Source organism: Entelurus aequoreus, linkage group LG16, assembly GCF_033978785.1.
Source record: "Entelurus aequoreus isolate RoL-2023_Sb linkage group LG16, RoL_Eaeq_v1.1, whole genome shotgun sequence".
NCBI classification, from domain to species: Eukaryota; Metazoa; Chordata; class Actinopteri; order Syngnathiformes; family Syngnathidae; genus Entelurus; species Entelurus aequoreus.
In genome coordinates this window covers 41,181,910-41,204,106 of record NC_084746.1, presented here as the reverse complement: position 1 = coordinate 41,204,106, position 22,197 = coordinate 41,181,910, and the positions used below count along the sequence as shown (strand labels likewise).

Genomic DNA, 22,197 nt, shown 5'->3' with positions numbered 1-22,197 from the left:
TTTTATTTGGAACATGCAAGCATACAACATGATACATCACAATTTCCAGTTTCTCTTTTCAACATGTTCGAAAAGGAGTAGAAAGAAGCAGAGCTTATTTAATCCTACCCCTTTTGTTTTGCATAACAGTTGCTAAAAATTGTGTTCACTTCCTGTTCTCAATTTATTCACAATGTACTCCATAAGTAATCACAATATAAATAAATAATACTCGGTGAAGTAAGTTATAGTGAGATGAGTAAGATTATTTTGAAAATGAATGGATGAATGAAATCAGAATGTTTATCATGGTTCTTCTTCTTCGTACTTTGTAAACACTAAGTTTGAAGAGTTTCTTGAAGTGGATCATATTAGTACATTGTTTGATTTCTTTGCTTAATCTGTTCCATAATTTAATTCCACATACTGATATACTGAAGGTCTTAAGTGTTGTACGTGCCTACAAATTTTTTTAAATTACATTTGTATATTTGTGATGTATCATATTGAAACTGTATACATGTTCTACATAAACTTCAAGCAACAATTGATTTACTAACAAAATGAAAATAAATGCAGAAAGACACAAAAATGAACAAGTTTTTACACACACCAAAGTACTTCCGGACAATGTAGGAAATACAATAGAGACAGGGAAATAAGTTAGTGAAAGAGAAGGTTAGGTTAGTAGTGGAAGATATTTTAGGGTTGCACTCAGAACACCTAGGATACAAAGCATTATATACATATTTAAAGAAGACCGGGTTAAATAAAATAATACAGAGTAGGGTTCCACCTCGGTCCACACTCCATTTCAGAAGGTGGCGGTAGTGCACACCAGAAGCTTGCTTGCCAACCGCCATAAAACCGAAGAAGAAGAAGAAAGTACTTCCGGTTTAGATGTCTTTCGCCACAAAAAACCTTGAATAGCTTTTGTCATGTTGCGCAGTGTTTTTGTCACATTTGGGACAACATCTGCCTTTGTAAAGCGCTCCGTGCGACACACGCTTTTACCTTTGACTTCGGTGTCGTCACTGAGGACATTTACGGACTCGAAGGACGACACGAAGACATTTGACTCTTCTCTGCTGGACTTCCTCGTATGTCCGCTGTCCAAAAAGACGCTCAGGTAAAAAAAAATGTCCTGTGGTTTATTTTTACTACTGATTGAAATATTTGATTGTCGTTCCTCCTCAATTGGTACACTTCCGCACTTATACTAAAGGGAATACATATATATATGATAGACAATGTTATAGCTACATCAGCGAGCTGAAGCAGCCATTTTTTCGTGATATTATGTGTTGGATATTTTTAAAGGGGTCCGTTTATGCAAAACCAACTTTTCTATCCATCCACTTGGGTAAAACAGAATCCATCCTGTTTGGGTCCCACATCAAACTTAAGAGAGTCAATCACTTCACCATAAAAGTAGGTGACAGTGTCATCACCAGGAAAGATGAGGTCACCTACCTAGGTTCCATTCTAGAGGCTAACCTTTCCTGTGATAAAATGGCAACCAAGGTAATCAAAAAGGTTAACCAACGAACGAGATTTCTCTACAGAATTTCCTCTCTGGTCAACAAAAGCACCTTGAGGATTCTGGCGGGAACTCTTGTTCAACCCTTTTTCGATTACGCATGCACCTCCTGGTACCCTAGCACCTCCAAAACCCTCAAATCTAAACTCCAAACATCTCAGAACAAGCTTGTCAGGTTACTTCTAGACCTCCACCCCAGATCCCACCTCACTCCTACCCACTTCTCTAAAGTGGGCTGGCTCAAGGTGGAGGACAGAGTTAAACAACTTGCACTGAGCCTAGTCTATAAAATCCGCTACACCTCCCTGATACCGAAGTACATGTCAAACTACTTCCTTAACGTAAATGACCGCCATAACCACAACACCAGGGGGTGCTCCACTAACCACGTTAAACCCAGATTCCGAACTAACAAAGGTCTTAACTCATTCTCTTTCTATGCCACATCAATGTGGAATGCGCTCCCAACAGGTATAAAAGAAAGGGCATCTCTATCCTCCTTCAAAACCGCTATAAAAGTTCACCTCCAGGCAGCTACAACCCTAAACTAACACCCTACCCGGATTGCTAATAATCAAATGTAAACAATCAAATGCAGATTATTTTTCTTATGCCTTCTGATCTCTCTCTCTCTCTCTCTCTCTCTCTCTCTCTCTCTCTATGTCCACTACCCCCCCACCCCCCCACCCCACCCCCCCTCCACACTCCTGATTGTAAATAATGTAAATAATTCAATGTGATTATCTTGTGTGATGACTGTATTATGATGATAGTATATATGATAGTATATATCTGTATCATGAATCAATTTAAGTGGACCCCGACTTAAACAAGTTGAAAAACTTATTCGGGTGTTACCATTTAGTGGTCAATTGTACGGAATATGTACTTCACTGTGCAACCTACTAATAAAAGTCTCAATCAATCAATCAATCAAACTCAACGTTCGTTTTGGAAACTAATGCGTCCGGGAACGCTCATTGAGTTCCGAAATACCCAACAATATCGAGCATTTGAAACAACGGCTTAACTACGAAGCCGCACAACCCACAACACATCTCATCTGCTTTTAATTTAAGTGGACCCCGACTTAAACAAGTTGAAAAACTTATTCGGGTGTTACCATTTAGTGGTCAATTGTACGGAATATGTACTGTACTGTGCAATCTACTAATAAAAGTCTCAATCAATCAATGCTTGTTTTGATGCGAACGACATCATCGACGTAACAAACATTGTACAAGCGGCCACGCTCTCTGTTAATACACATCCAGTCTGATAGCGCTAACAAAATAAAGGTTTCAAGAACGAACCTTCTTAAAAGCGCTTATGGATACGATACATTTACACAATTATTATGCTTTGACGTAAAATATTTGTTAAAATTGTCCAAAGATGTAAATGTGAGGATTTTTGCATTTAATTCAGAAACGATTTATAAAATGTAATTTGACACAAAAAGCACACACTCTATGGTGGTAAAATAGTGTGTAAAAACAAAACGGAAAACTGAATGTTATTGTTTTTTTTATCTTGCTATTGTTATTCAAATGTACTATTATATTACTTGCTGTGGTTTATTCTTTACCAACATACCCGTTTTTTTAAATCTGTATTTAAAGTAGAGTTTTGGTGGTACAAGAAATACTGTTTTCAAATTAATGGATAATCGTGATTACAAGAGATTTTTATCCATCCATCCATCTTCTTCCGCTTATACGAGGTCGGGTCGCGGGGGCAGCAGCCTAAGCAGGGAAGCCCAGACTTTCCTCTCCCCAGCCACTTCGTCCAGCTCTTCCCGGGGGATCCCGAGGCGTTCCCAGGCCAGACGGGAGACATAGTCTTCCCAACGTGACTAACAATCTCTGTGAACCTTTTCAATCCGGTTTCAGGGCAAATCACTCTACGGAGACAGCCCTCGCAAAAATGACTAATGATCTATTGCTAACGATGGATTCTGATGCGTCATCTATGTTGCTGCTTCTTGATCTTAGCGCCGCTTTCGATACCGTCGATCATAATATTTTATTAGAGCGTATCAAAACACGTATTGGTATGTCAGACTTAGCCTTGTCTTGGTTTAACTCTTATCTTACTGACAGGATGCAGTGCGTCTCCCATAACAATGTGACCTCGGACTATGTCAAAGTAACGTGCGGAGTTCCCCAGGGTTCGGTTCTTGGCCCTGCACTCTTTAGTATTTACATGCTGCCGCTGGGTGACATCATACGCAAGTACGGTGTTAGCTTTCACTGTTATGCTGATGACACTCAACTCTACATGCCCCTAAAGCTGACCAACACGCCGGACTGTAGTCAGCTGGAGGCGTGTCTTAATGAAATTAAACAATGGATGTCCGCTAACTTTTTGCAACTCAACGCTAAGAAAACGGAAATGCTGATTATCGGTCCTGCTAGACACCAACATCTATTTAATAATACCACCTTAACATTTGACAACCAAACAATTAAACAAGGAGACTCGGTAAAGAATCTGGGTATTATCTTCGACCCAACTCTCTCGTTTGAGTCACACATTAAGAGTGTTACTAAAACGGCCTTCTTTCATCTCCGTAATATCGCTAAAATTCGTTCCATCTTGTCCACTAGCGACGCTGAGATCATTATTCATGCGTTCGTTACGTCTCGTCTCGATTACTGTAACGTATTATTTTCGGGCCTCCCTATGTCTAGCATTAAAAGATTACAGTTGGTACAAAATGCGGCTGCAAGGCTTTTGACAAAAACAAGAAAGTTTGATCATATTACGCCTATACTGGCTCACCTGCACTGGCTTCCTGTGCACTTAAGATGCGACTTTAAGGTTTTACTACTTACGTATAAAATATTACACGGTTTAGCTCCAGCCTATCTCGCCGATTGTATTGTACCATATGTCCCGACAAGAAATCTGCGTTCAAAGAACTCCGGCTTATTAGTGATTCCCAGAGCCAAAAAAAAGTCTGCGGGCTATAGAGCGTTTTCTATTCGGGCTCCAGTACTCTGGAATGCCCTCCCGGTAACAGTTAGAGATGCTACCTCAGTAGAAGCATTTAAGTCCCATCTTAAAACTCATTTGTATAATCTAGCCTTTAAATAGACCCCCCCTTTTTTAGACCAGTTGATCTGCCGTTTCTTTTCTTCTCTCCTCTTCTCCCCTGTCCCTTGCGAGGGGGAGTTGCATAGGTCCGGTGGCCATGGATGAAGTGCTGGCTGTCCAGAGCCGGGACCCCGGGTGGACCACTAGCCTGTGCATCGGTTGGGGACATCTCTGCGCTGCTGACCCGTCTCCGCTCGGGATGGTTTCCTGTTGGCCCCGCTGTGGACTGGACTCCCGCTGATGTGTTGGATCCACTGTGGACTGGACTTTCACAATGTTATGTCAGACCCACTCGACATCCGTTGCTTTCGGTCTCCCCTAGAGGGGGGGGGTTACCCACATATGCGGTCCTCTCCAAGGTTTCTCATAGTCATTCACCGACGTCCCACTGGGGTGAGTTTTTCCTTGCCCGTATGTGGGCTCTGTACCGAGGATGTCGTTGTGGCTTGTACAGCCCTTTGAGACACTTGTGATTTAGGGCTATATAAATAAACATTGATTGATTGATTGAACGTGTCCTGGGTCTTCCCCGTGGCTGCCTACCGGTCGGATGTGCCCTAAACAACTCCCTAGGGAGGCGTTCAGGTGGCATCCTGACCAGATGCCTGAACCACCTCATCTGGCTCCTCTGGATGTGGAGGAGCAGCGGCTTTACTTTGAGATCCTCCCGGATGGCAGAGCTTCTCACCCTATCTCTAAGGGAGAGCCCCGCCACCCGGCTGAGATTGTTATTTTTGCCATAATTGTCAAGCCCTAAATTGCGATCCCCATTAGTCCCGAAAATGTATAATCAAACCCTGGAGGCATGGTGGAGATATTTATAGAACAATCTCGCCATCCTCCAAACTTGATCCAAACCAACCTTTTTAGATATGTGACATTTTTCCTAACATGTGACACACCAGTATAATCATTGAGTTCCTTCTTTTTCTATATCGTCTTGTTGTGGGGAAGAAAGGCTTGTACATGCACATGCACGCTTTGTCCACTGTTGCTATTTCTAACACAATGTAGAGAGTAGTTTAAACTTAGAAACCTCGTTTCCATATGAGTTGGGAAATTGTGTTAGATGTAAATATAAACGGAATACAATGATTTGCAAATCCTTTTCAACCCATATTCAATTGAATGCACTACAAAGACAAGATATTTGATGTTCAAACTCATAAACTTTATGAATAATAATTCTCGTCAGACCACAGAACACTTTTCCACTTTGCATGAGTCCATCTTAGATGATCTCGGGCCCAGAGAAGCCAGCGGCATTTCTGGGTGTTGTTGATAAATGGCTTTCGCTTTGCATAGTAGAGCTTTAACTTGCACTTACAGATGTAGCGACCAACTGTATTTAGTGACAGTGGTTTTCTGAAGTGTTCCTGATCCCATGTGGTGATATCCTTTAGAGATTGATGTCGGTTTTTGATACAGTGCCGTCTGAGGGATCGAAGGTCACGGTCATTCAATGTTGGTTTCCGTCCATGCCGCTTACGTGGAGTTCAGATTCTCTGAACCTTTTGATGATATTATGGACCGTAGATGTTGAAATCCCTAAATTTCTTGCAATTGCACTTTGAGAAACGTTGTTCTTAAACTGTTTGACTATTTGCTCATGCAGTTGTGGACAAAGGGGTGCCCCATCCTTTCTTGTGAAAGACTGAGCATTTTTTGGGAAGCTGTTTTTATACCCAATCATGGCACCCACCTGTTCCCAATTAGCCTGCGCACCTGTGGGATGTTCCAAATAAGTGTTTGTTGAGCATTCCTCAACTTTATCAGTATTTATTGCCACCTTTCCCAACTTCTTTGTCACGTGTTGCTGGTATCAAATTCTAAAGTTAATGATTATTTGCAAAAAACAAAATGTTTATCAGTTTGAACATCAAATATGTTGTCTTTGTAGCATATTCAACTGAATATGGGTTGAAAATGATTTGCAAATGGTAAATGGGTTGTACTTGTATAGCGCTTTTCTACCTTTTTAAGGAACTCAAAGCGCTTTGACACTATTTCCACATTCACCCTTTCACACACACACATTCACATTCTCACACTGATGGCGGGAGCTGCCATGCACGGCGCTAACCAGACCCAACAGGAGCAAGGGTGAAGTGTCTTGCTCAAGGACACAACGGACGTGACTAGGATGGTAGAAGGTGGGGATTGAACCAGTAACTCTCAGATTGCTGGCACGGCCACTCTCCCAACTTCGCCACGCCGTCCCCCATAGTTAAAATCATTGTATTCCGTTTATATTTATATCTAAAAATTTCCCAACTCATATGGAAACGGGGTTTGTATATCTGTCAGTAGACTTGAAGTGGGAGCGCTAAAAACATGGCTGACGAGGAGAAGACAGTCAAAGTGGGTGCACGTAAATAGGACCGCCCACAAAACGGAGCATTTTAAAGAGAAGATGGTCTATTCTATGAAAAATATTGACCAAAGAACCACCATTACATGTTATGTAGACCACAAGGAAGTGTTTTGAAGGTAGAAAAAAATCACAATTTGACCCCTTTAAGGCAATGCAATGCAATACAATGCATTGTATATTGAAAATTAATCATGATTTTCTTATTTGTTAATTGATTTTAACACAGTTAAATGTTGGGCTATTAATACGCAACATGTTGCTAATTTGTGAAAATAAAATAAAATTACCGGTACCTTCGGAAGATGACTCCCATTGCATTTCAAATAGAGTATTTTTATGATGGGTTGGCACTCGTCTTAGTTTCCATGCCGTCTACAACAACGCAATATCTTGCTGGTACTTTGTCCTTACTACTTTAGGCAGGTTGTAGGCCGTGTGTGCAGTAGTACTGTTACTTCGGAGAAATGTGACTCAAGTAAAATCAAAAGTTGTCATCCAAATAATTACTTGAGTAAAAGTATCCAAAAAAAACACTCAAATAATGACTCACTTCTGATTTAACGAGTAGCTATTTTTATTAGTACTTGCACTACACCGGGGGTCACCAACGCGGTGCCCGCGGGCACCAGGTCGCCCGTAAGGACCAGATGAGTCGCCCGCGGGCCTGTTCTAAAAGAAAAATAAAATTTAAAAAATTTAAAAAAAAAAATTAAATCTACATAGAAAAAACACAAGATACACTTTCAATCAGTGCATCAACCCAAACAACCTCCCCCATGCACACTCATCCACACCCACTCACACAAAAGGGGTTATTTCTTTCTGCTACCAATATTCTGGTTCCCACAACATAGACAACACATCTGCAAGGGACACAGTCCCTGAAGCACACATGATTGTATAGGCTGCTGGTCCACTAACATTTTCATTAATTACTATTTTTTATGTAATTATTTTTATATTGTTTTACTTTATTTTTTATCCAAGAAAATGTTTTTTATTTATTTATCATATTTTATTTTATTTTTTAAAAAAGGGCCTTATCTTCAACAGACCAGGTTGTCAATTAAATTAGATTTGTTTAAAGGGTTTTTTAAACCAGGCCCAGTCCAGATAATGTCCAAGTCGGACTCAGCAACACACACCTTCATTCATGTACACAGAAAAAAATTAGGGAACACAACAGATTGCATATAATTTATAAACAAAATTACATTTTCAAAATAAGCATTTATGTACAGTCCAGATTATGTCCAGGTCACTCAAATTAGGGAACACAACAACAGATATCATATAATCTATAAACATAATTATACTTTCAAAATAAGCCTTTGAGGACTTCTCATCTTTTTTTTAATGTTTTTTGGCATCATTATCGTTTTCAACCATGTAACTTTCTAAAGTTAGAAAATACTGAATAAATGTTTTAAAGAAAGTAATACTAAGTGAATATCTGTTTTTGGCCTTAAAAATAAACATTTTACCGAGTACTATAATTAAATTGACTAAATCATGATTGTCAATGAACTCTCCTAAAATAACAGAAACCACATTAAGCTTCATAAACAAACCAATCCTTAAACACATTTTTTCAACTTCCACCCAAAACAAAGACACAATATGACAATACCAAAACAAATGCAGGGTGGATTCAGGCTCCTGACAACAAAATCGGCAATCATCTGACTCTGTCATATTCCATAATTTTAACATTTTCCCTGTGGGTAAGAAGTTATAAATAATTTTAATTTGAAAATAACGATTTTGCACATCAATAGTGGTTTTATAGATTAGTTTGAATATGGCATCCCATGGCAACGGGCAGTCAAAAAAGTCCTCCCATTTTCCATTTGTGTTGTATGAGGCAGTCTTCAAAGATTTCTTTATTAAATAGAAATTATATATTTTTCTATTTATTTTAGTTCCTTTTTGCCAACTAGAATTTCTTATTAGAGGTTTACAGACTAATAATTTAGTAGTTCCATAATTAATTATTTGTTTCCATCTTTTCCCAATTACTCCAGTTAGTTGTTAAAATGAAAAGCTTGAGCAAGCATCACCATACATAGCTCTAAATTCATCATACTTCATAATTTTACCATTCTCATTGATAATATCATTGACAAAAATGATTCCTCTTTCAAACATATTTTTCCAAAAGAAAGGCTTTCCATCTATTACAATATTAGAGTTCATCCATATGAACCGCTGCAAAATATCATCTCTTTTTTCTGGCACATAAAATTGAAAACACCACTATGAGTGGATTGTTTCCTTTATGAACCCCGCCATGTTTCCCAGCAGACTCTCTGGGAGGGAATCACTTGTAAAAAAGGATACAATTTCTTTTGATACAGTACATGTTTTTTGTCCAACAGGACATTTGTGTACCACTCAATGTTTAAATACATCTTTGGAACATTTGATGCTTTTAAAGACAGACACATAGCTTCAAGGTTGAGAAGTTTCAGGCCCCCATATTCATACTCTTTGTACAAAACCTTTCTTTTAATCTTTTCTGGTTTGCCGTTCCAGACAAAATCGAAGACCCTCCGCTCATAAATCTTAAAAAGGTTTTGTGATGGAGCTGATAATCACAAAAACAAATAAATAAATTGAGGAATAATTAACAAGTTGGCAATAGACATTTTACCATACAAGGTTAGGGATTTCCCTTTCCATAATTGCATAATTTTGTCCAGCTTTCTTAGTCGATTATCATAATTTACTGAGCCTAGATCTTCCAGATTTTCTGGGACAACAACACCAAGTATGTTAACTGGTCCATCTGTCCACAAAACAGGCACTTTGCATTCCATTCGAAAGGACGTTCCCTTTAGATTTCCGATCCTTAACATTTTACATTTATCATAATTAAGCTTAAGGCCAGATTGCTGTGAAAATATGTCCAAAAGATTAAGAAGGTTCCGCAAACAATGAGGAAAAATCTTATCTTTGTGAATCAGCCTTTTCTGACATGAACTTCATCAAGAACAAACACAGAACACGCCTCACTGATGCACATATGCAAGACTCACTCAGAGTTGCAGTGTCAAGTTACACACCAGAGTACAACACACTAGTTAACAGCATGCAATGCCAGGCTTCCCACTAACTGACAAAGAAACAGATAACATATTTGGTGTCCAGTTCAAAGTGTGACATGATTTAAAAATTTGAGAGTTTACTTTTGTATTTTACATGAGTTATTATTTGTACAAACATGGTGCAAAGTAATTCATGATTTGTTAAAAAATTTTAGTGGCTAGCTAGTTAAAATGGGATATTGTAATTTCACAAGACTGTCTTAGAAGTGATCATTTGAAAATGTTCAATTTGAAAAATGTGCACTTAGAGAAAATATAAAAATAAAGTGTTGCATATTGATATTTATCTGTTTCTATATATATTTATTGTGAGAAATCATTAAGATGATCAGTGTTTCCACAAAGATAAATATCATTAATTATTAATAATAACAGAGTTAAAGGTAAATTGAGCAAATTGGCTACTTCTGGCAATTTATTTAAGTGTGTATTTAACTGGTAGCCCTTCGCATTAATCAATACCCAAGAAGTAGCCCTTGGTTTCAAAAAGGTTTGTGACCCCTGCACTACACTGTAGTCTGTGCATGCATGTGAGAGACACTACAGCATGTACTACAAAAATGCACGTTATAACAGGGCTAATTTTAGCATATGCTCAACTAAAACAGAAAAAAACATTTACAACTTACCACAGCATGTTTTCTTTTGTTGGAAGTTAACTTCTTGAAGGCTGAAATGTGACCATTTCTACTGACACACATGACAGTGCATGTTATTTTCCATAGTTTGTAACTGACCATTGAATAGTCGTGCCACCTCTTCTGACGTCATGTCACCTTGTACAGTGTGTAGTATGAGTCAGGTCCTGGGACTGCCCGGCTTGTCTGATTGGTGAAATGGAGTCAAATGTCACCAGTGCCATTGGATTGGTGAAACCGTGCCAGCTGAAATGAGTCTCTGAAAAGCCTAAATAATACATCTTTGCAAGCAGTAATCAATAGATTATGAATACATGTAATGATGATATTAATACATGAAACTCGATGTAACAAAACAGGACAGGTACAATTTATCCAAAAAGTTATGGAAGTCAATGTAACGGAGTAAATGACCTGCTCAGTGGCCTAGTGGTTAGAGTGTCCGCCCTGAGATTACTAGATCATGAGTTATAGTACCAAATACTATAAAAATGGAACCCATTACCTCCCTGCAAGGGTTGGAATCGGGGGTTAAATCACCAAAATGATAACCGAGCACGGCCACCGCTGCTGCTCACTGCTTGCCTCACCTCCCAGGGGGTGGAACAAGGGGATGGGTCAAATGCAGAGGATAATTTCATCACATCTAGTGTGTGTGTGTGACTATCAGTGGTACTTTAACTGTAAAGTGTGTTTACCTACCTCTGGTTATATCTTGTTGTGGTTATGCTTTTCTAATTGTTTTCCTCCCTCCAGGTTTGATGAGAAGACCAACGAGCTGATCAATGACGAGCTGGGCATCGCGTACCCCATCATCGACGGCATCCCCAACATGATCCCCCAGGAAGCCAGACTCTTAGAGAAGACTTCTCCTGCACAAGGACACAATCTCCCATCTTAAATACAACCCAATTCATCTTGATGGGCGCTGCTGGTGTTCATTGATCCATCAGAAGAGTGTTTATGAAGTTAGAAATATTAAGTGAGCAAGTATGTTCTCCCTGTCTGTGATGGTTGGACTGGTGCCCATCGTGTCTCTATTTGGTTTGTTCTACTCTGCTGCAGTGGATGAGAACTTCCCTCTAGGCTGCACCAGCAGTAATAATGTGTGTTTCTACAGCCTGCTGCTTCCTGTCACCATCCCTGTCTATGTCTTCTTCCACCTGTGGAGCTGGATGGGAATCAAGCTCTTCAGGCATAACTGAAATGGGGGAAAAAGAATAAAAAGATGTTTACTGTGTTTTCTGCCTGGTGTTTATGTTCATTCAAAGTCCACACTTGGCTTGAAATTTGAGGAACAGCGTCTGTGCAACTAGGAGGTTGACGCCATCAATGAAACCTGTCACCACTGCATGGCGCCGTGACTAAATCAGGAAGTGTGTTACCATAGATACAAGGTGTCATAGTACCAAATACGGTGGTGATCTGACTTAGTGGAGCAGACTTCCGTTTACATTTTTGTGGCAAATCAAAACTTCGGCATGCCCCGCCTACGTCTGTCGATGCAGGCGAGGGTAATTCAACTGGCAGCACGGGTGCCAAATCCGGCCCAGGAATTACACCATACCGGTCCCTTGGTTCAATTCAAAACATAGGAAACAACCTTTGTTGCAGCAAGTTTCTGAAAACACGAGACTGTTCCTCTTGTATCTTGCTGATTGTATTGTACCATACGTCCCGGCAAGAAATCTGCGTTCAAAGAACTCCGGCTTATTAGTGATTCCCAGAGCCCCAAAAAAGTCTGCGGGCTATAGTGTTTTCTATTTGGGCTCCAGTACTCTGGAATGCCCTCCCGGTAACAGTTAGAGATGCTACCTCAGTAGAAGCATTTAAGTCTCATCTTAAAACTCATTTGTATACTCTAGCCTTCAAATAGACCCCTGCCTTTTAGACCAGTTGATCTGCCGTTTATTTTCTGCTCCACGAAGGAGAGGGGGGGCACAGATTCGGTAACCACAGATGATGCCGCTAGCTGTCCAAAGTTGGGAACCAGGGTGGACCACTCATCTGTGCATCAGTTGGGGACATCTCTGCGCTGCTGACTACCGTAATTTCCGGACTATAAGCCGCACCTGACTATAAGCCGCACCAGCTAAATTTAGGGGAAAATACAGATTGCTCCATATATAAGCCGCACCCGACTATAAGCCGCAGGGTTTTGATGTGTAATTAGCGTAGTATATAGGGGTTCCTGCTACCACGGAGGGGATTGTCGGGACAGAGATGACTGTTTGGGAACGCAAAGCGTCCCATTTATTAACAATAAATCTTTCAATCATTCAATCAAACTTTCACATCTTTGACATGGCGAACAGCATTCGTGCAGAGTAGAAATAATACAACGATGCAAAGTAATACAAAGTGCTCGCCTGTACGTTATCAAAATAACCAGCCTACCGGTATATGAAAAGTCAGTCTTTAATCATTGTGTCATCGTCTTCCTCCTGCGTACTAAAACCACCGAAATCCTCTTCGTCGGTGTCGGAGAAGAACAGGCCGTAAATAAGCCGCACCCTTGTATAAGCCGCAGGGACCAGAACGAGGGGAAAAAGTAGCGGCTTATAGTCCGGAAATTACGGTAGTCTCCACTCAAGATGATCTCTCACTATTATGTTAGATCCACTATGGACTGGACTCTCACACTATTATGCTAGATCCACTCGGCGTCCATCTGCGGTGCCCTCCAAGGTTTGTCATTTGTCATCTCATTTGATTGATTGATTGAGACTTTTATTAGTAGGTTGCACAGTGAAGAACATATTCCGTACAATTGACCACTAAATGGTAACACCCGAATACGTTTTTCAACTTGTTTAAGTCGGGGTCCACTAAATTCTCATTGGGTTGAGTGTTTTTCTTGCCCTGATGTGGGATCTGAGCCGAGGATGTCGTCATCACCCTGGTTCGTAGCTTTCTTGGTATGTGGCCTCCAAAACAATTTAGTTGAATATCTCTGGTGTAGGATGAATCAGTTGCCAATGTATCATTGCCCATGATCTGACTGGTACAGGAGTTCTCAAAAAGCAGCTTACCAATGCTTTTCATTCAGCTGGCCTAACATCACCCAAATAATAAACCCATACAGTTTTACAGAAAACTGCAATATTTTTAGTGGTTGGAGAGCTCAATGATTAATGATGCTGGCCCACTGCCCAGGGTTCAAATCTCAGTCATGGTAAGAGGACATTTTTCATTATTATTGATTTAATCAAAGTATTCAGGGGTGTCCAAACTTCGGCCTTTAAATTGGCCCGCGAGACATCAAGAGTTTTCTAAGGTCTCTGGGTCTCAGGTTTTTTCAAAATGAACTAGGAATATCTGACAAACTGCTGACTGCACTTTTTGGAGAAATTAAGCACGACTTGTGCTTAAAAAAGGTGCATCACAGCATTTACGTATACGACCCAATCCACACAACCTTCCCTAGTCATGGCGCAAAAAAATGCAACCAACACAAAAAAGGGAACACAGACAGTCACACATGACACAACCTGCTCACTCAACTTTGTGGATATAACACAAAAACATACAAGCAACATAAAAAAAAATACACCCACTTAAATCAATTAGAATGCACGATGGGAAAAATACAAAACACTCTCCACATGTTTGGCGCATTTTGGCAGCTTGATATTTCTTATTTTTATTCAACTTTTTCCACTTTCGATACGGAATTTTACGAGTATTGATCTGATACGCAGTGTGGAATATAAGAAAAAGTTTGATCTAGTGAAATTAGTGAAAAAGAACAGTGGTAGGTATGACAACACCCACATATTTATTATTTACCATCTGGAATGGACATATATTGTCTTTAATTTGAAGTGGAGTTGCATATGTTTTTCTGGCAACACTTAGTGGCCACAACAATTTATGACATTGCACTCATGAAGCAGTAAGTTGAATGATGCGGACATGTTTGTTACTGGATACTTTTTAATACGCTTCTGCCTTGGAGACTCTGTATGTGTAAGTAATAATATGCGACTATAATTATTTGGTACTTGTTTATATTGACAAATGTCCTGTTTTTATTGTTCAATTAAGGACACGTATTGCTTATTTTTAGCTTGTGTGCTATTGTTTGCTTAGCTGTTGTCTAGCTGCTAGCTCTTAGTAGCCTATAGCCTAACACGGGGATCAGCAACCCACGGCTCTAAAGCCGCGCGGCTCTTGACCGCCGCCCTAGTGGCTCCCTGGACCTCTTTCAGAGATGTGTGAAAATGGAAAAAGATGAAGAAAAAAAATAAAATTCGTTGTTTTAATAAGGTTTGTGTAGGAAGACAAACATGACACAAACCTTCCTAATTATTAGAATTCCCACTGTTTATGTTATACATGCTTCACTGATGAGAGTATTTGGCAAGCACCGTTTTGTCCTACTAATTTCAGCGATCCCTGAATTCATCGTAGTTTGTTGACATGTACAACTTTCTCCGATGCTGCCACAGAAAGACATGTTTTATGCCACCCCTTCTTTGTCTCATTTTGTCCACCAAACATTTTATGCTGTGCGTGAATGCACAAAGGTGAGCTTTGTTCATGTGCTGGAGTGCTTATCAGGCATATTGGGTCAATCCATGACTGCAAGCTAATCGATGCTAACATGCTATTTAGGCTAGCTGTATGTACATATTGCATCATTATGCCTCGTTTGTAGGTATATTTGAGCTCATTTAATTTCCTTTACGTATATCCTCTGTGTGTTAAATTTATATTTGCATGTCTCATGACACATTATCTGTATGTAATATTGGCTGCATTTCTATGTGCAGCGAATGTTGTCCCAGACCACAGCAAACGTTACCCAGCTTGCAAAGATTGTAATAAATCCATTAGAAGAAGACAGTCTGCCATTTCCTTGAACTTGGACACACACAATCTATAACTTTGGCCATTCTGAGCCAGTAATTTCCAGAAGTTATCTCATCCGTTGAGAAGCCTCCATTTTACTAATGATTTCCAATGTTGCAAAAATGTGTAGAATAAAAATTAAAATACAACATTTCTGTCAACAAAGATTTGAGTCAGCCTTTGATAGTAGGCTAATAGAGCTAATATAGACACTTACATCATGTGTCGTCTTCATTATAATATTTATATAAGACTTTTTGCGGCTCCAGACAGATTTTTTATAATTTTTTTGGTCCAATATGGCTGTTTCAACATTTTGGGTTGCCGACCCCTGGGCTAACATGTTTATCTTTTGTAAATGACCTCACAAAAATACCGGAAAAGACCAACCTTAGGCCCTTTTCCACAGCAGTAACTTTTTCAGGAACTTCCTCTCTTACCCGGGTTAATAACGTTCCGCCGTTTGGAGTGTTTTTACTCAGCCGTAGTCTTTAAACTATGTGCAGTTTATTGTTGTTTATTCGTTTTTACAAACTTTATTTGGATACGCGAAGCTACGACAAGTGGACAGACTCTTTTCAAGGTATTTACAGAGGAGTATGAAGCCAGACTGGAAGTGGTGACTTCAGTTGCTTACTACTCCGACTTCATTGGATAAATGTGGAAAAAAGAAGGCAGCACGTGTGAGGAATTAAGGTAAATAACATCAAATATTAACTATTTACTTCATTGCTTGTTGTAAAAGTAGTTAGTGAAATTCAATTTGTGTAGTTATTAGCCTAAACCCGAGTAAACAAAATGCTAACAAGCTAACGTAAAAGTTGATGTGTTTGTGTTGTCGGCGTGAGATAAACACTGACATTTATTATTTATATATTGTTATTTACAGCTGTAAGGGCCTCTTGTGTGCTTATTGGAGGACATTTAGGGCTTCTGCACAAGTAAACACGCTGCAGAACTGCTCGTATCGGACATTTTGCATGCAAGTCTATATAGCTGATAGTTTTTTGGCTGATATCGGAACCAATATCAATATCGGATTGGAACAGCCCGAACCTACTAACTGTATATTTGTTTTTTGAATGATAATGGCCCTTACAGTATCTGCTGAAAAAATGTTGGGCCCTTGGACAAATCTAATTGTTGAGCGGTGTAGTACCTGTGATTCTGCCTTCTCACTGCCCAATTGACTGAGCTCCCCGATCCGTCAGTTCACGCGCCAAAAGTCCACCACTTATGTTCGCGACTTGACGGTAGTTTTTCTCATATATACCCATTTTACTATTTTGTTTAAACAACAGTGCGCCAAAGTATATACTGACTCAAGTAAACAACACCGACATTTTATATGTTCCATTGAAAATATAGAACATTACACACGGCGCTCAAAAATCTATCAAAATGTTTTAGTACGACTTTGGTAAGCTATGAAGCCGCACCGCATGATGTGCTTCCACATACGAGTATCATTATGGTGTGTGTACAAGGTAAGACATTATCTGGCGTTTTGTTTCTCAATGTTATGCAAAAGCAACTTTTCTTACCTTCTGGTACCTGCTGATCGGTATTTGGGATCTGCATAAATCCAGAAAAATTGTACGCCTCCGCCTTTGTAGTCCGTGCCGACACCGTAGTCGATAAGCTTCTACTTTTTCTCTATCTTCTTGTTATGGGACATTCATCCTCCGCTGTTGCCATTTCTATTATAAAGTAGTGTAAAGTCTTACTTATATCTGTCAGTAAACTCCCCATGAAAGCGCAAAAACATACCGGTGTAGTGAGTTTACATTATTCACCCAAGGAACTTTAGTTATTAGAGAGTTCCGTTCGGACGGTTTTTCACAGGACACATTTTTTTTTAAATCCCGCTTTTTCCCAAATTCCCACATTTCCAGGAAGTTCCCATTGAAATGAATGGGGCATTTTTCCAAGTTGCACAATCCCCACATTTTTCAACCTATTCAAACCGTTCCAACATCAACACACTACACTCACCCTGGACATTCCTACTAACATTTTCCCAAGTTCCAAACCAAATTCCGGTTTCCCTGGAAATTCAAACTCTTCAACATTCAAACCATTCCAACATTCAAACTATTCTTACATTCACACTACATTCTGTCAGCATTTCAGTTCAACTTCAGCATTGGGTCGTTCACACGCAATTCCTTCAGGAATTGCCTTAATCTAGTTTAGCCATTGTTTTTGTCAACATGGATTTTTTGAAAATGAGACCCATTACCTCCCTGCTTGGCACTCAGCATCAAGGGTTGGAATTGGGGGTTAAATCACCAATTCCAGCGGCCACCGTTGCTGCTCACTGCTCCCCTCACCTCCCAGGCGGTGTAACAAGGGGATGGGTCAAATGCAGAGGGTAATTTCACCACACCTAGTGTGTGTGTGTGACTATCAGTGGTACTTTAACTTTAACTTTAACTGTACAAATCTGCCCTTTTCAGCTTAGCTTTGAATCTGGGTGACCTTGTTGATGGTTACTGTACCGGTAGTTTGTTGTAACTAAATAAGCTTTCTTTTCATGCTCATAATTGAAGTAATTAATTTTTTGGGAATGACTTTCGCTATCCAGACACGTTATTTTTGTAATATTTGTAACAACTCAAAGCTTTAAAACTGAATAAGCGCAGCAAGATGTTGCTATGCTGTGCGTGTTGCGCAGTGAATCCTGCAGTGACAGGCCCAAAATGACCAATCCGAACCAAAATGGACGACTTCCATTTTGTTCGTGGACATGGGTTGTAGAGACTTTTTGTGCCTGCTGTCATGATGGATTTTTCCACAAAATGTAACTATCTGTGAAACGGGTGTAAAGGATTCATTTAATAGGCTCTTTTAATGTACAGGGGGCGCTACTGTTGTTTAAGCATTGGTGTTCAAGTATCCAACTTTTACTTAGGTGCTTGCAAACTTTGGTGAGTTTTCGTGTATGTTGAGGCCCTCAAAAATGCAAAAATGCAAGGAAATGCATGGAATATCAATAATAAATATACTGTAGCAGTTCAACAGCTATTACTAGCCCTAATCAAACACGTTCAATACCATAACATCTGCTTTATTAATTCCGTAAAAGCCTTAATAATGTTTTAACAACACAATAACATAAATCAAAAGTATCTCAGGTTAACTTGAACATGTAATTACTTCCTTATCCATGCATTAAAAGTAAGGACGTTAATGACGAGCAGCGAATCCCCACGCTACCCTCCATTTTTCAACACGAGTAACGTTTTGTTCTGAGACAATGAACGTCAGAAAACATGACAAACAACTGCTAACTTGTCAGTGTCTCTTCTTGCCTTTCACGTCCCGCTCGCCGACTCTGCCCTCGGCGAGTTTCATGAGCGGTGACTCGGGTCTGGGCGAAAGTCCGTCCCCTTTGGCCTTAAAGAAAAACGACTCGTTCAGTCTCATCTGGACGGGTCTGACCTGAGGAAAAGCAAATGTTAGTTTTAGCAGTATGGATGCAGTTATACGCACTGTGACATCTTTGCAAGCGACACAGGGTCTTTAGTTATGGTGTGTACAGTATAGAGATGCGCGGATAGGCAATTATTTCATCCGCAACCGCATCACAAAACTCGTCATCCACCCGAACTAACATTTTATCAAAACCACAACCGCCCGCCACCCGCCCGTTGTTATATATCTAATATAGACGATGCAAGGCATTCCTGTTAAAGAAAGGAGACTGATCCAATGCAGCAGAGACATTCAATGCGTGCCAAAAAATACATAGTTAAATGTTGTTACCCACATATGAAAAACGAGCAGCACTCTTTGAAACAGGCAATTATTCATCAGGCACCGCTGCAGCTGTCACGCCAAATTTCTTCCCCCCCCCATTTACTTCCGTGGTCATTGACAGCGATCGATAGCACTTCGGCTTTGACTGCCCGTCGCTGGAAGGATACTTCGTCTTTGACAGCTGCTGGAATTTGAAGAAATCGATTATTTGTTTTTTTGTACAGGCGCGAAACAGGACAGTCGCGTGCGGGTTAAGGACCCCCGGCAACTTTGTGACTTTATTGGACGCAGCCCCGGAAGTAAATGGGGTGGAAGATGTCACGCCAAATTTCTTCCCCCTACAAACCCCCCCCTCCCCATTTACTTCCGGGGCTGCATCCAATAAAATCACAAAGTTGCCGGGGGTCCTTAACCGGCACGCGACTGTCCAGTTTCGCGCCTGTACAAAAAAAAAACCAATTATCGATTTCTTCAGATTCCAGCAGCTGTCAAAGACGAAGTATCCTTCCAGCGACGGGCAGTCAAAGCCGAAGTGCTATCGATCGCTGTCAATGACGTAAGAGGAAACATGACCACGGAAGTAAATGGGGTGGGAGAAGGTTTTTGTAGGGGGAAGAAATTTGGCGTGACAGCTGCAGCAGTGCCTGTTTCAAAGAGTGCTGCTCGTTTTTCGTATGTGGGTAACAACATTTAACTATGTATTTTTTTTTCTGAATTGGTTCAACCGCCACCCGCCCGAATCTATTTAAAATCTATTTTTCTCGTCATGCATCCGCCTGACCCGCGGATTATCCGCGGTTGTGTCCGCAAACCGCGCATCTCTAGTACAGTACAGTACAGTGTTAAAGTAAACTCAATTTTTAGACTTCCTTTTTTATTGTCATTCAAATTTGAACTTTACAGCACAGATAAGAACGAAATTTCGTTACATAAGCTCATGGTAGTGCAGGATAAAAAAGCAATAAGATGCATATATAAATAAATAAATATATATAAATATATATATAAAATAAATAAATATATATAAATAAATAAATAGATTACTGTACAGATAAATATATTGCACCACGTTTATGAATGTATGTTATATTGTCTTTTTTATTCCAGCGAGTTAATCCATTTTGGGGGGAGTTGAGGGGATAATTTAATTATGATGCGTTCAAGAGTCTTACGGCCTGAGGGAAGAAGCTGTTACAGAACCTTGATGTTCTGCTTCGGAGGCTGCGGAACCTCTTTCTAGAGTCAAATTCAAACACATGATAGAAACCTCCGACCAAATAATGTAAACACACTACACCGGTGTGTTTTAGCGCATTCATGGCGAGTTTACTGACGGATATAAGTAAGAACTTTACACTACTTTATATTAGAAATGGCAACACCGGAGGATAAATGTCCCATAACAAGAAGATAGAGAAAAAGAAGAAGCTTATCGACAACGTGGTCGGCACCGACTAGAAAGGCGGACGCGCGCAACAACACGCCAGATAATATGTCTTACCTTATACGCACACCATAATAATACTCGTATGTTTAATGTGCCGACAATCCATCAAGCGATGCGGCTTCATAGCTTACCAAAGTCGTACTAAAACATTTTCATAGATTTTTGAGCGCCGTGTGTAATGTTCTATATTATCAATGGAACATATAAAATGTTGGTGTTGTTTACTTGAGTCATATTGCCATCATAGTGCAGTCTACACGTATCTCTTATGTTTGACTGCCATCTACTGATCACACTTATCATTACACCGTGTATCTAAAAAAATTGCTGCGAGGTCGGTAAGCAAAACCAGAATTATTCCGTACATTAGGCGCACCGGGTTATAAGGCGAACTGTCGAGTTTTGAGAAAAAAAGTATTTTAAGTGCGCCTTACAGTCCAGAAAATACGGTAAGCGTTTCATCACCTGGATGGGGTCCAACTTTCTGCTGCGGCAGGACGCTTGGTTGCAGTCGCTGGAGGTGTTGGTGTCCACAGACTTGGTCTCGGATTCGGACAGAGGACTTGGGGTTGTGTCCTCTTTCCTCTTGGCTCGGACACAACCTTCTTGTCCAAAATCAGCTTCTGTCTTCTCCTCTATCATTGGATGGGACAGAGGATCACAGCCCGCTTGCTCCTCACGCCCCTCGGTGACATCATCACTTCCTTCCACGCACCTGCCAAGGTGTCTCCTGGCTCGATGCGGCAGGCTGAGGTCCAGAGGGTGGACGTCTTCAGCGCACAGTCTTGTTTTGCGGAAGCAGAGGTAGGAAGAGTACAGAGCGGTGAAGAAGTTCTGTGTCTGCGTGGAGGTGCTCACCGTTTGTCTAAGGGACGTCTGCTGGACTAAAAGCTTGGCTACCTTTGGAGACACGTCTGCAGCGGCCCCCTCATCCACCTGAGGACGGGCCTTGGCAGTATGTGAGACAAGACCTGGGCTGGACCCACCTCCTGTGTGGAAGGAACACTTCTTGTTTTGCTTCTTCAGTCGATGCACCCGCTTCTTGTTCCTGGGATGCTTCTGCAGGTGTTCCACACCATCCAGAGAGCTGCGTGGTGTATCTGCGTGTCGTGTCCACGTGGCTTTGGAGGCGCCCTCACCGCTAGATTCGGAGCTGGACGGTCCGAAAGTCTTTTGGGTGATGAACAAGTCCTGGCTGTTGAAGTCCTCCAGCTGAGAATCTTCTTCTCGACATTGGTGATGATGACTCACCTGAGAATACACCTTGTCTTGTGACAACATTGGAGATGGAGATGCAGAGTTGGGACGTTTAACAAGAATGCGGCTGGACGACAAATCGAAACCAACTTTCCTTTTATTTTTGCTTTTGTTGTGGGTGTCCCCTACCAGTATGGACT

At 40.6% G+C, this 22,197-nt stretch overlaps 3 protein-coding genes across 4 annotated transcripts in view; 2 read left to right on the top strand and 1 right to left on the bottom strand.

Moving 5' to 3' along the window:
- Window positions 1-831: 831 nt before the first annotated feature.
- LOC133630970 (protein preY, mitochondrial-like) lies at window positions 832-11,977 on the top strand. 2 transcript variants are annotated; one of them, XR_009821382.1, is made up of 3 exons: window positions 832-1,108; window positions 11,494-11,719; window positions 11,858-11,977. XR_009821382.1 is itself a non-coding variant. In XM_062022868.1 (2 exons), exons 1-2 carry the CDS (start codon window positions 918-920, stop codon window positions 11,636-11,638), a joined length of 336 nt encoding a protein of 111 aa, XP_061878852.1. In that variant the 5' UTR covers window positions 832-917; the 3' UTR covers window positions 11,639-11,789. The 2 variants fall into 2 exon arrangements, 1 of the variants encoding a protein (XP_061878852.1); XM_062022868.1 differs by lacking the exon at window positions 11,858-11,977 and having other exon boundaries at window positions 11,494-11,789.
- Window positions 11,730-11,977, top strand: LOC133630971 (phosphatidylinositol N-acetylglucosaminyltransferase subunit Y-like). The gene has a single exon (XM_062022870.1). The coding sequence runs from the start codon at window positions 11,730-11,732 to the stop codon at window positions 11,940-11,942; it is 213 nt and encodes a 70-aa protein (XP_061878854.1). The 3' UTR covers window positions 11,943-11,977.
- A 6,444-nt stretch (window positions 11,978-18,421) lies between these two features.
- LOC133630973 (uncharacterized) overlaps window positions 18,422-22,197 on the bottom strand; it is a 6,882-nt gene continuing 3,106 nt past the window's right edge. Inside the window, exons 2-3 of the mRNA XM_062022876.1 lie at window positions 21,266-22,197; window positions 18,422-19,035 (exon numbers count right to left, since the gene is read on the bottom strand). The exon at window positions 21,266-22,197 is cut by the window's right edge and continues 260 nt beyond it. Coding sequence (XP_061878860.1) covers window positions 18,889-19,035; window positions 21,266-22,197 — 1,079 coding nt within the window. The 3' untranslated portion in view covers window positions 18,422-18,888. The remainder of the gene's footprint in view (window positions 19,036-21,265) is intronic.

What these genes read in the sequence shown, in the direction of transcription:
- LOC133630970 (XM_062022868.1), top strand. Translation starts at nt 918, where the DNA reads ATGTTGCGCAGTGTTTTTGTCACATTTGGGACAACATCTGCCTTTGTA. An exon ending in CTGTCCAAAAAGACGCTCAG is followed by an intron (nt 1,109 to 11,493) that starts GTAAAAAAAAAT and finishes TCCTCCCTCCAG; the next exon opens with GTTTGATGAGAAGACCAACG.
- LOC133630971 (XM_062022870.1), top strand. Translation starts at nt 11,730, where the DNA reads ATGTTCTCCCTGTCTGTGATGGTTGGACTGGTGCCCATCGTGTCTCTA.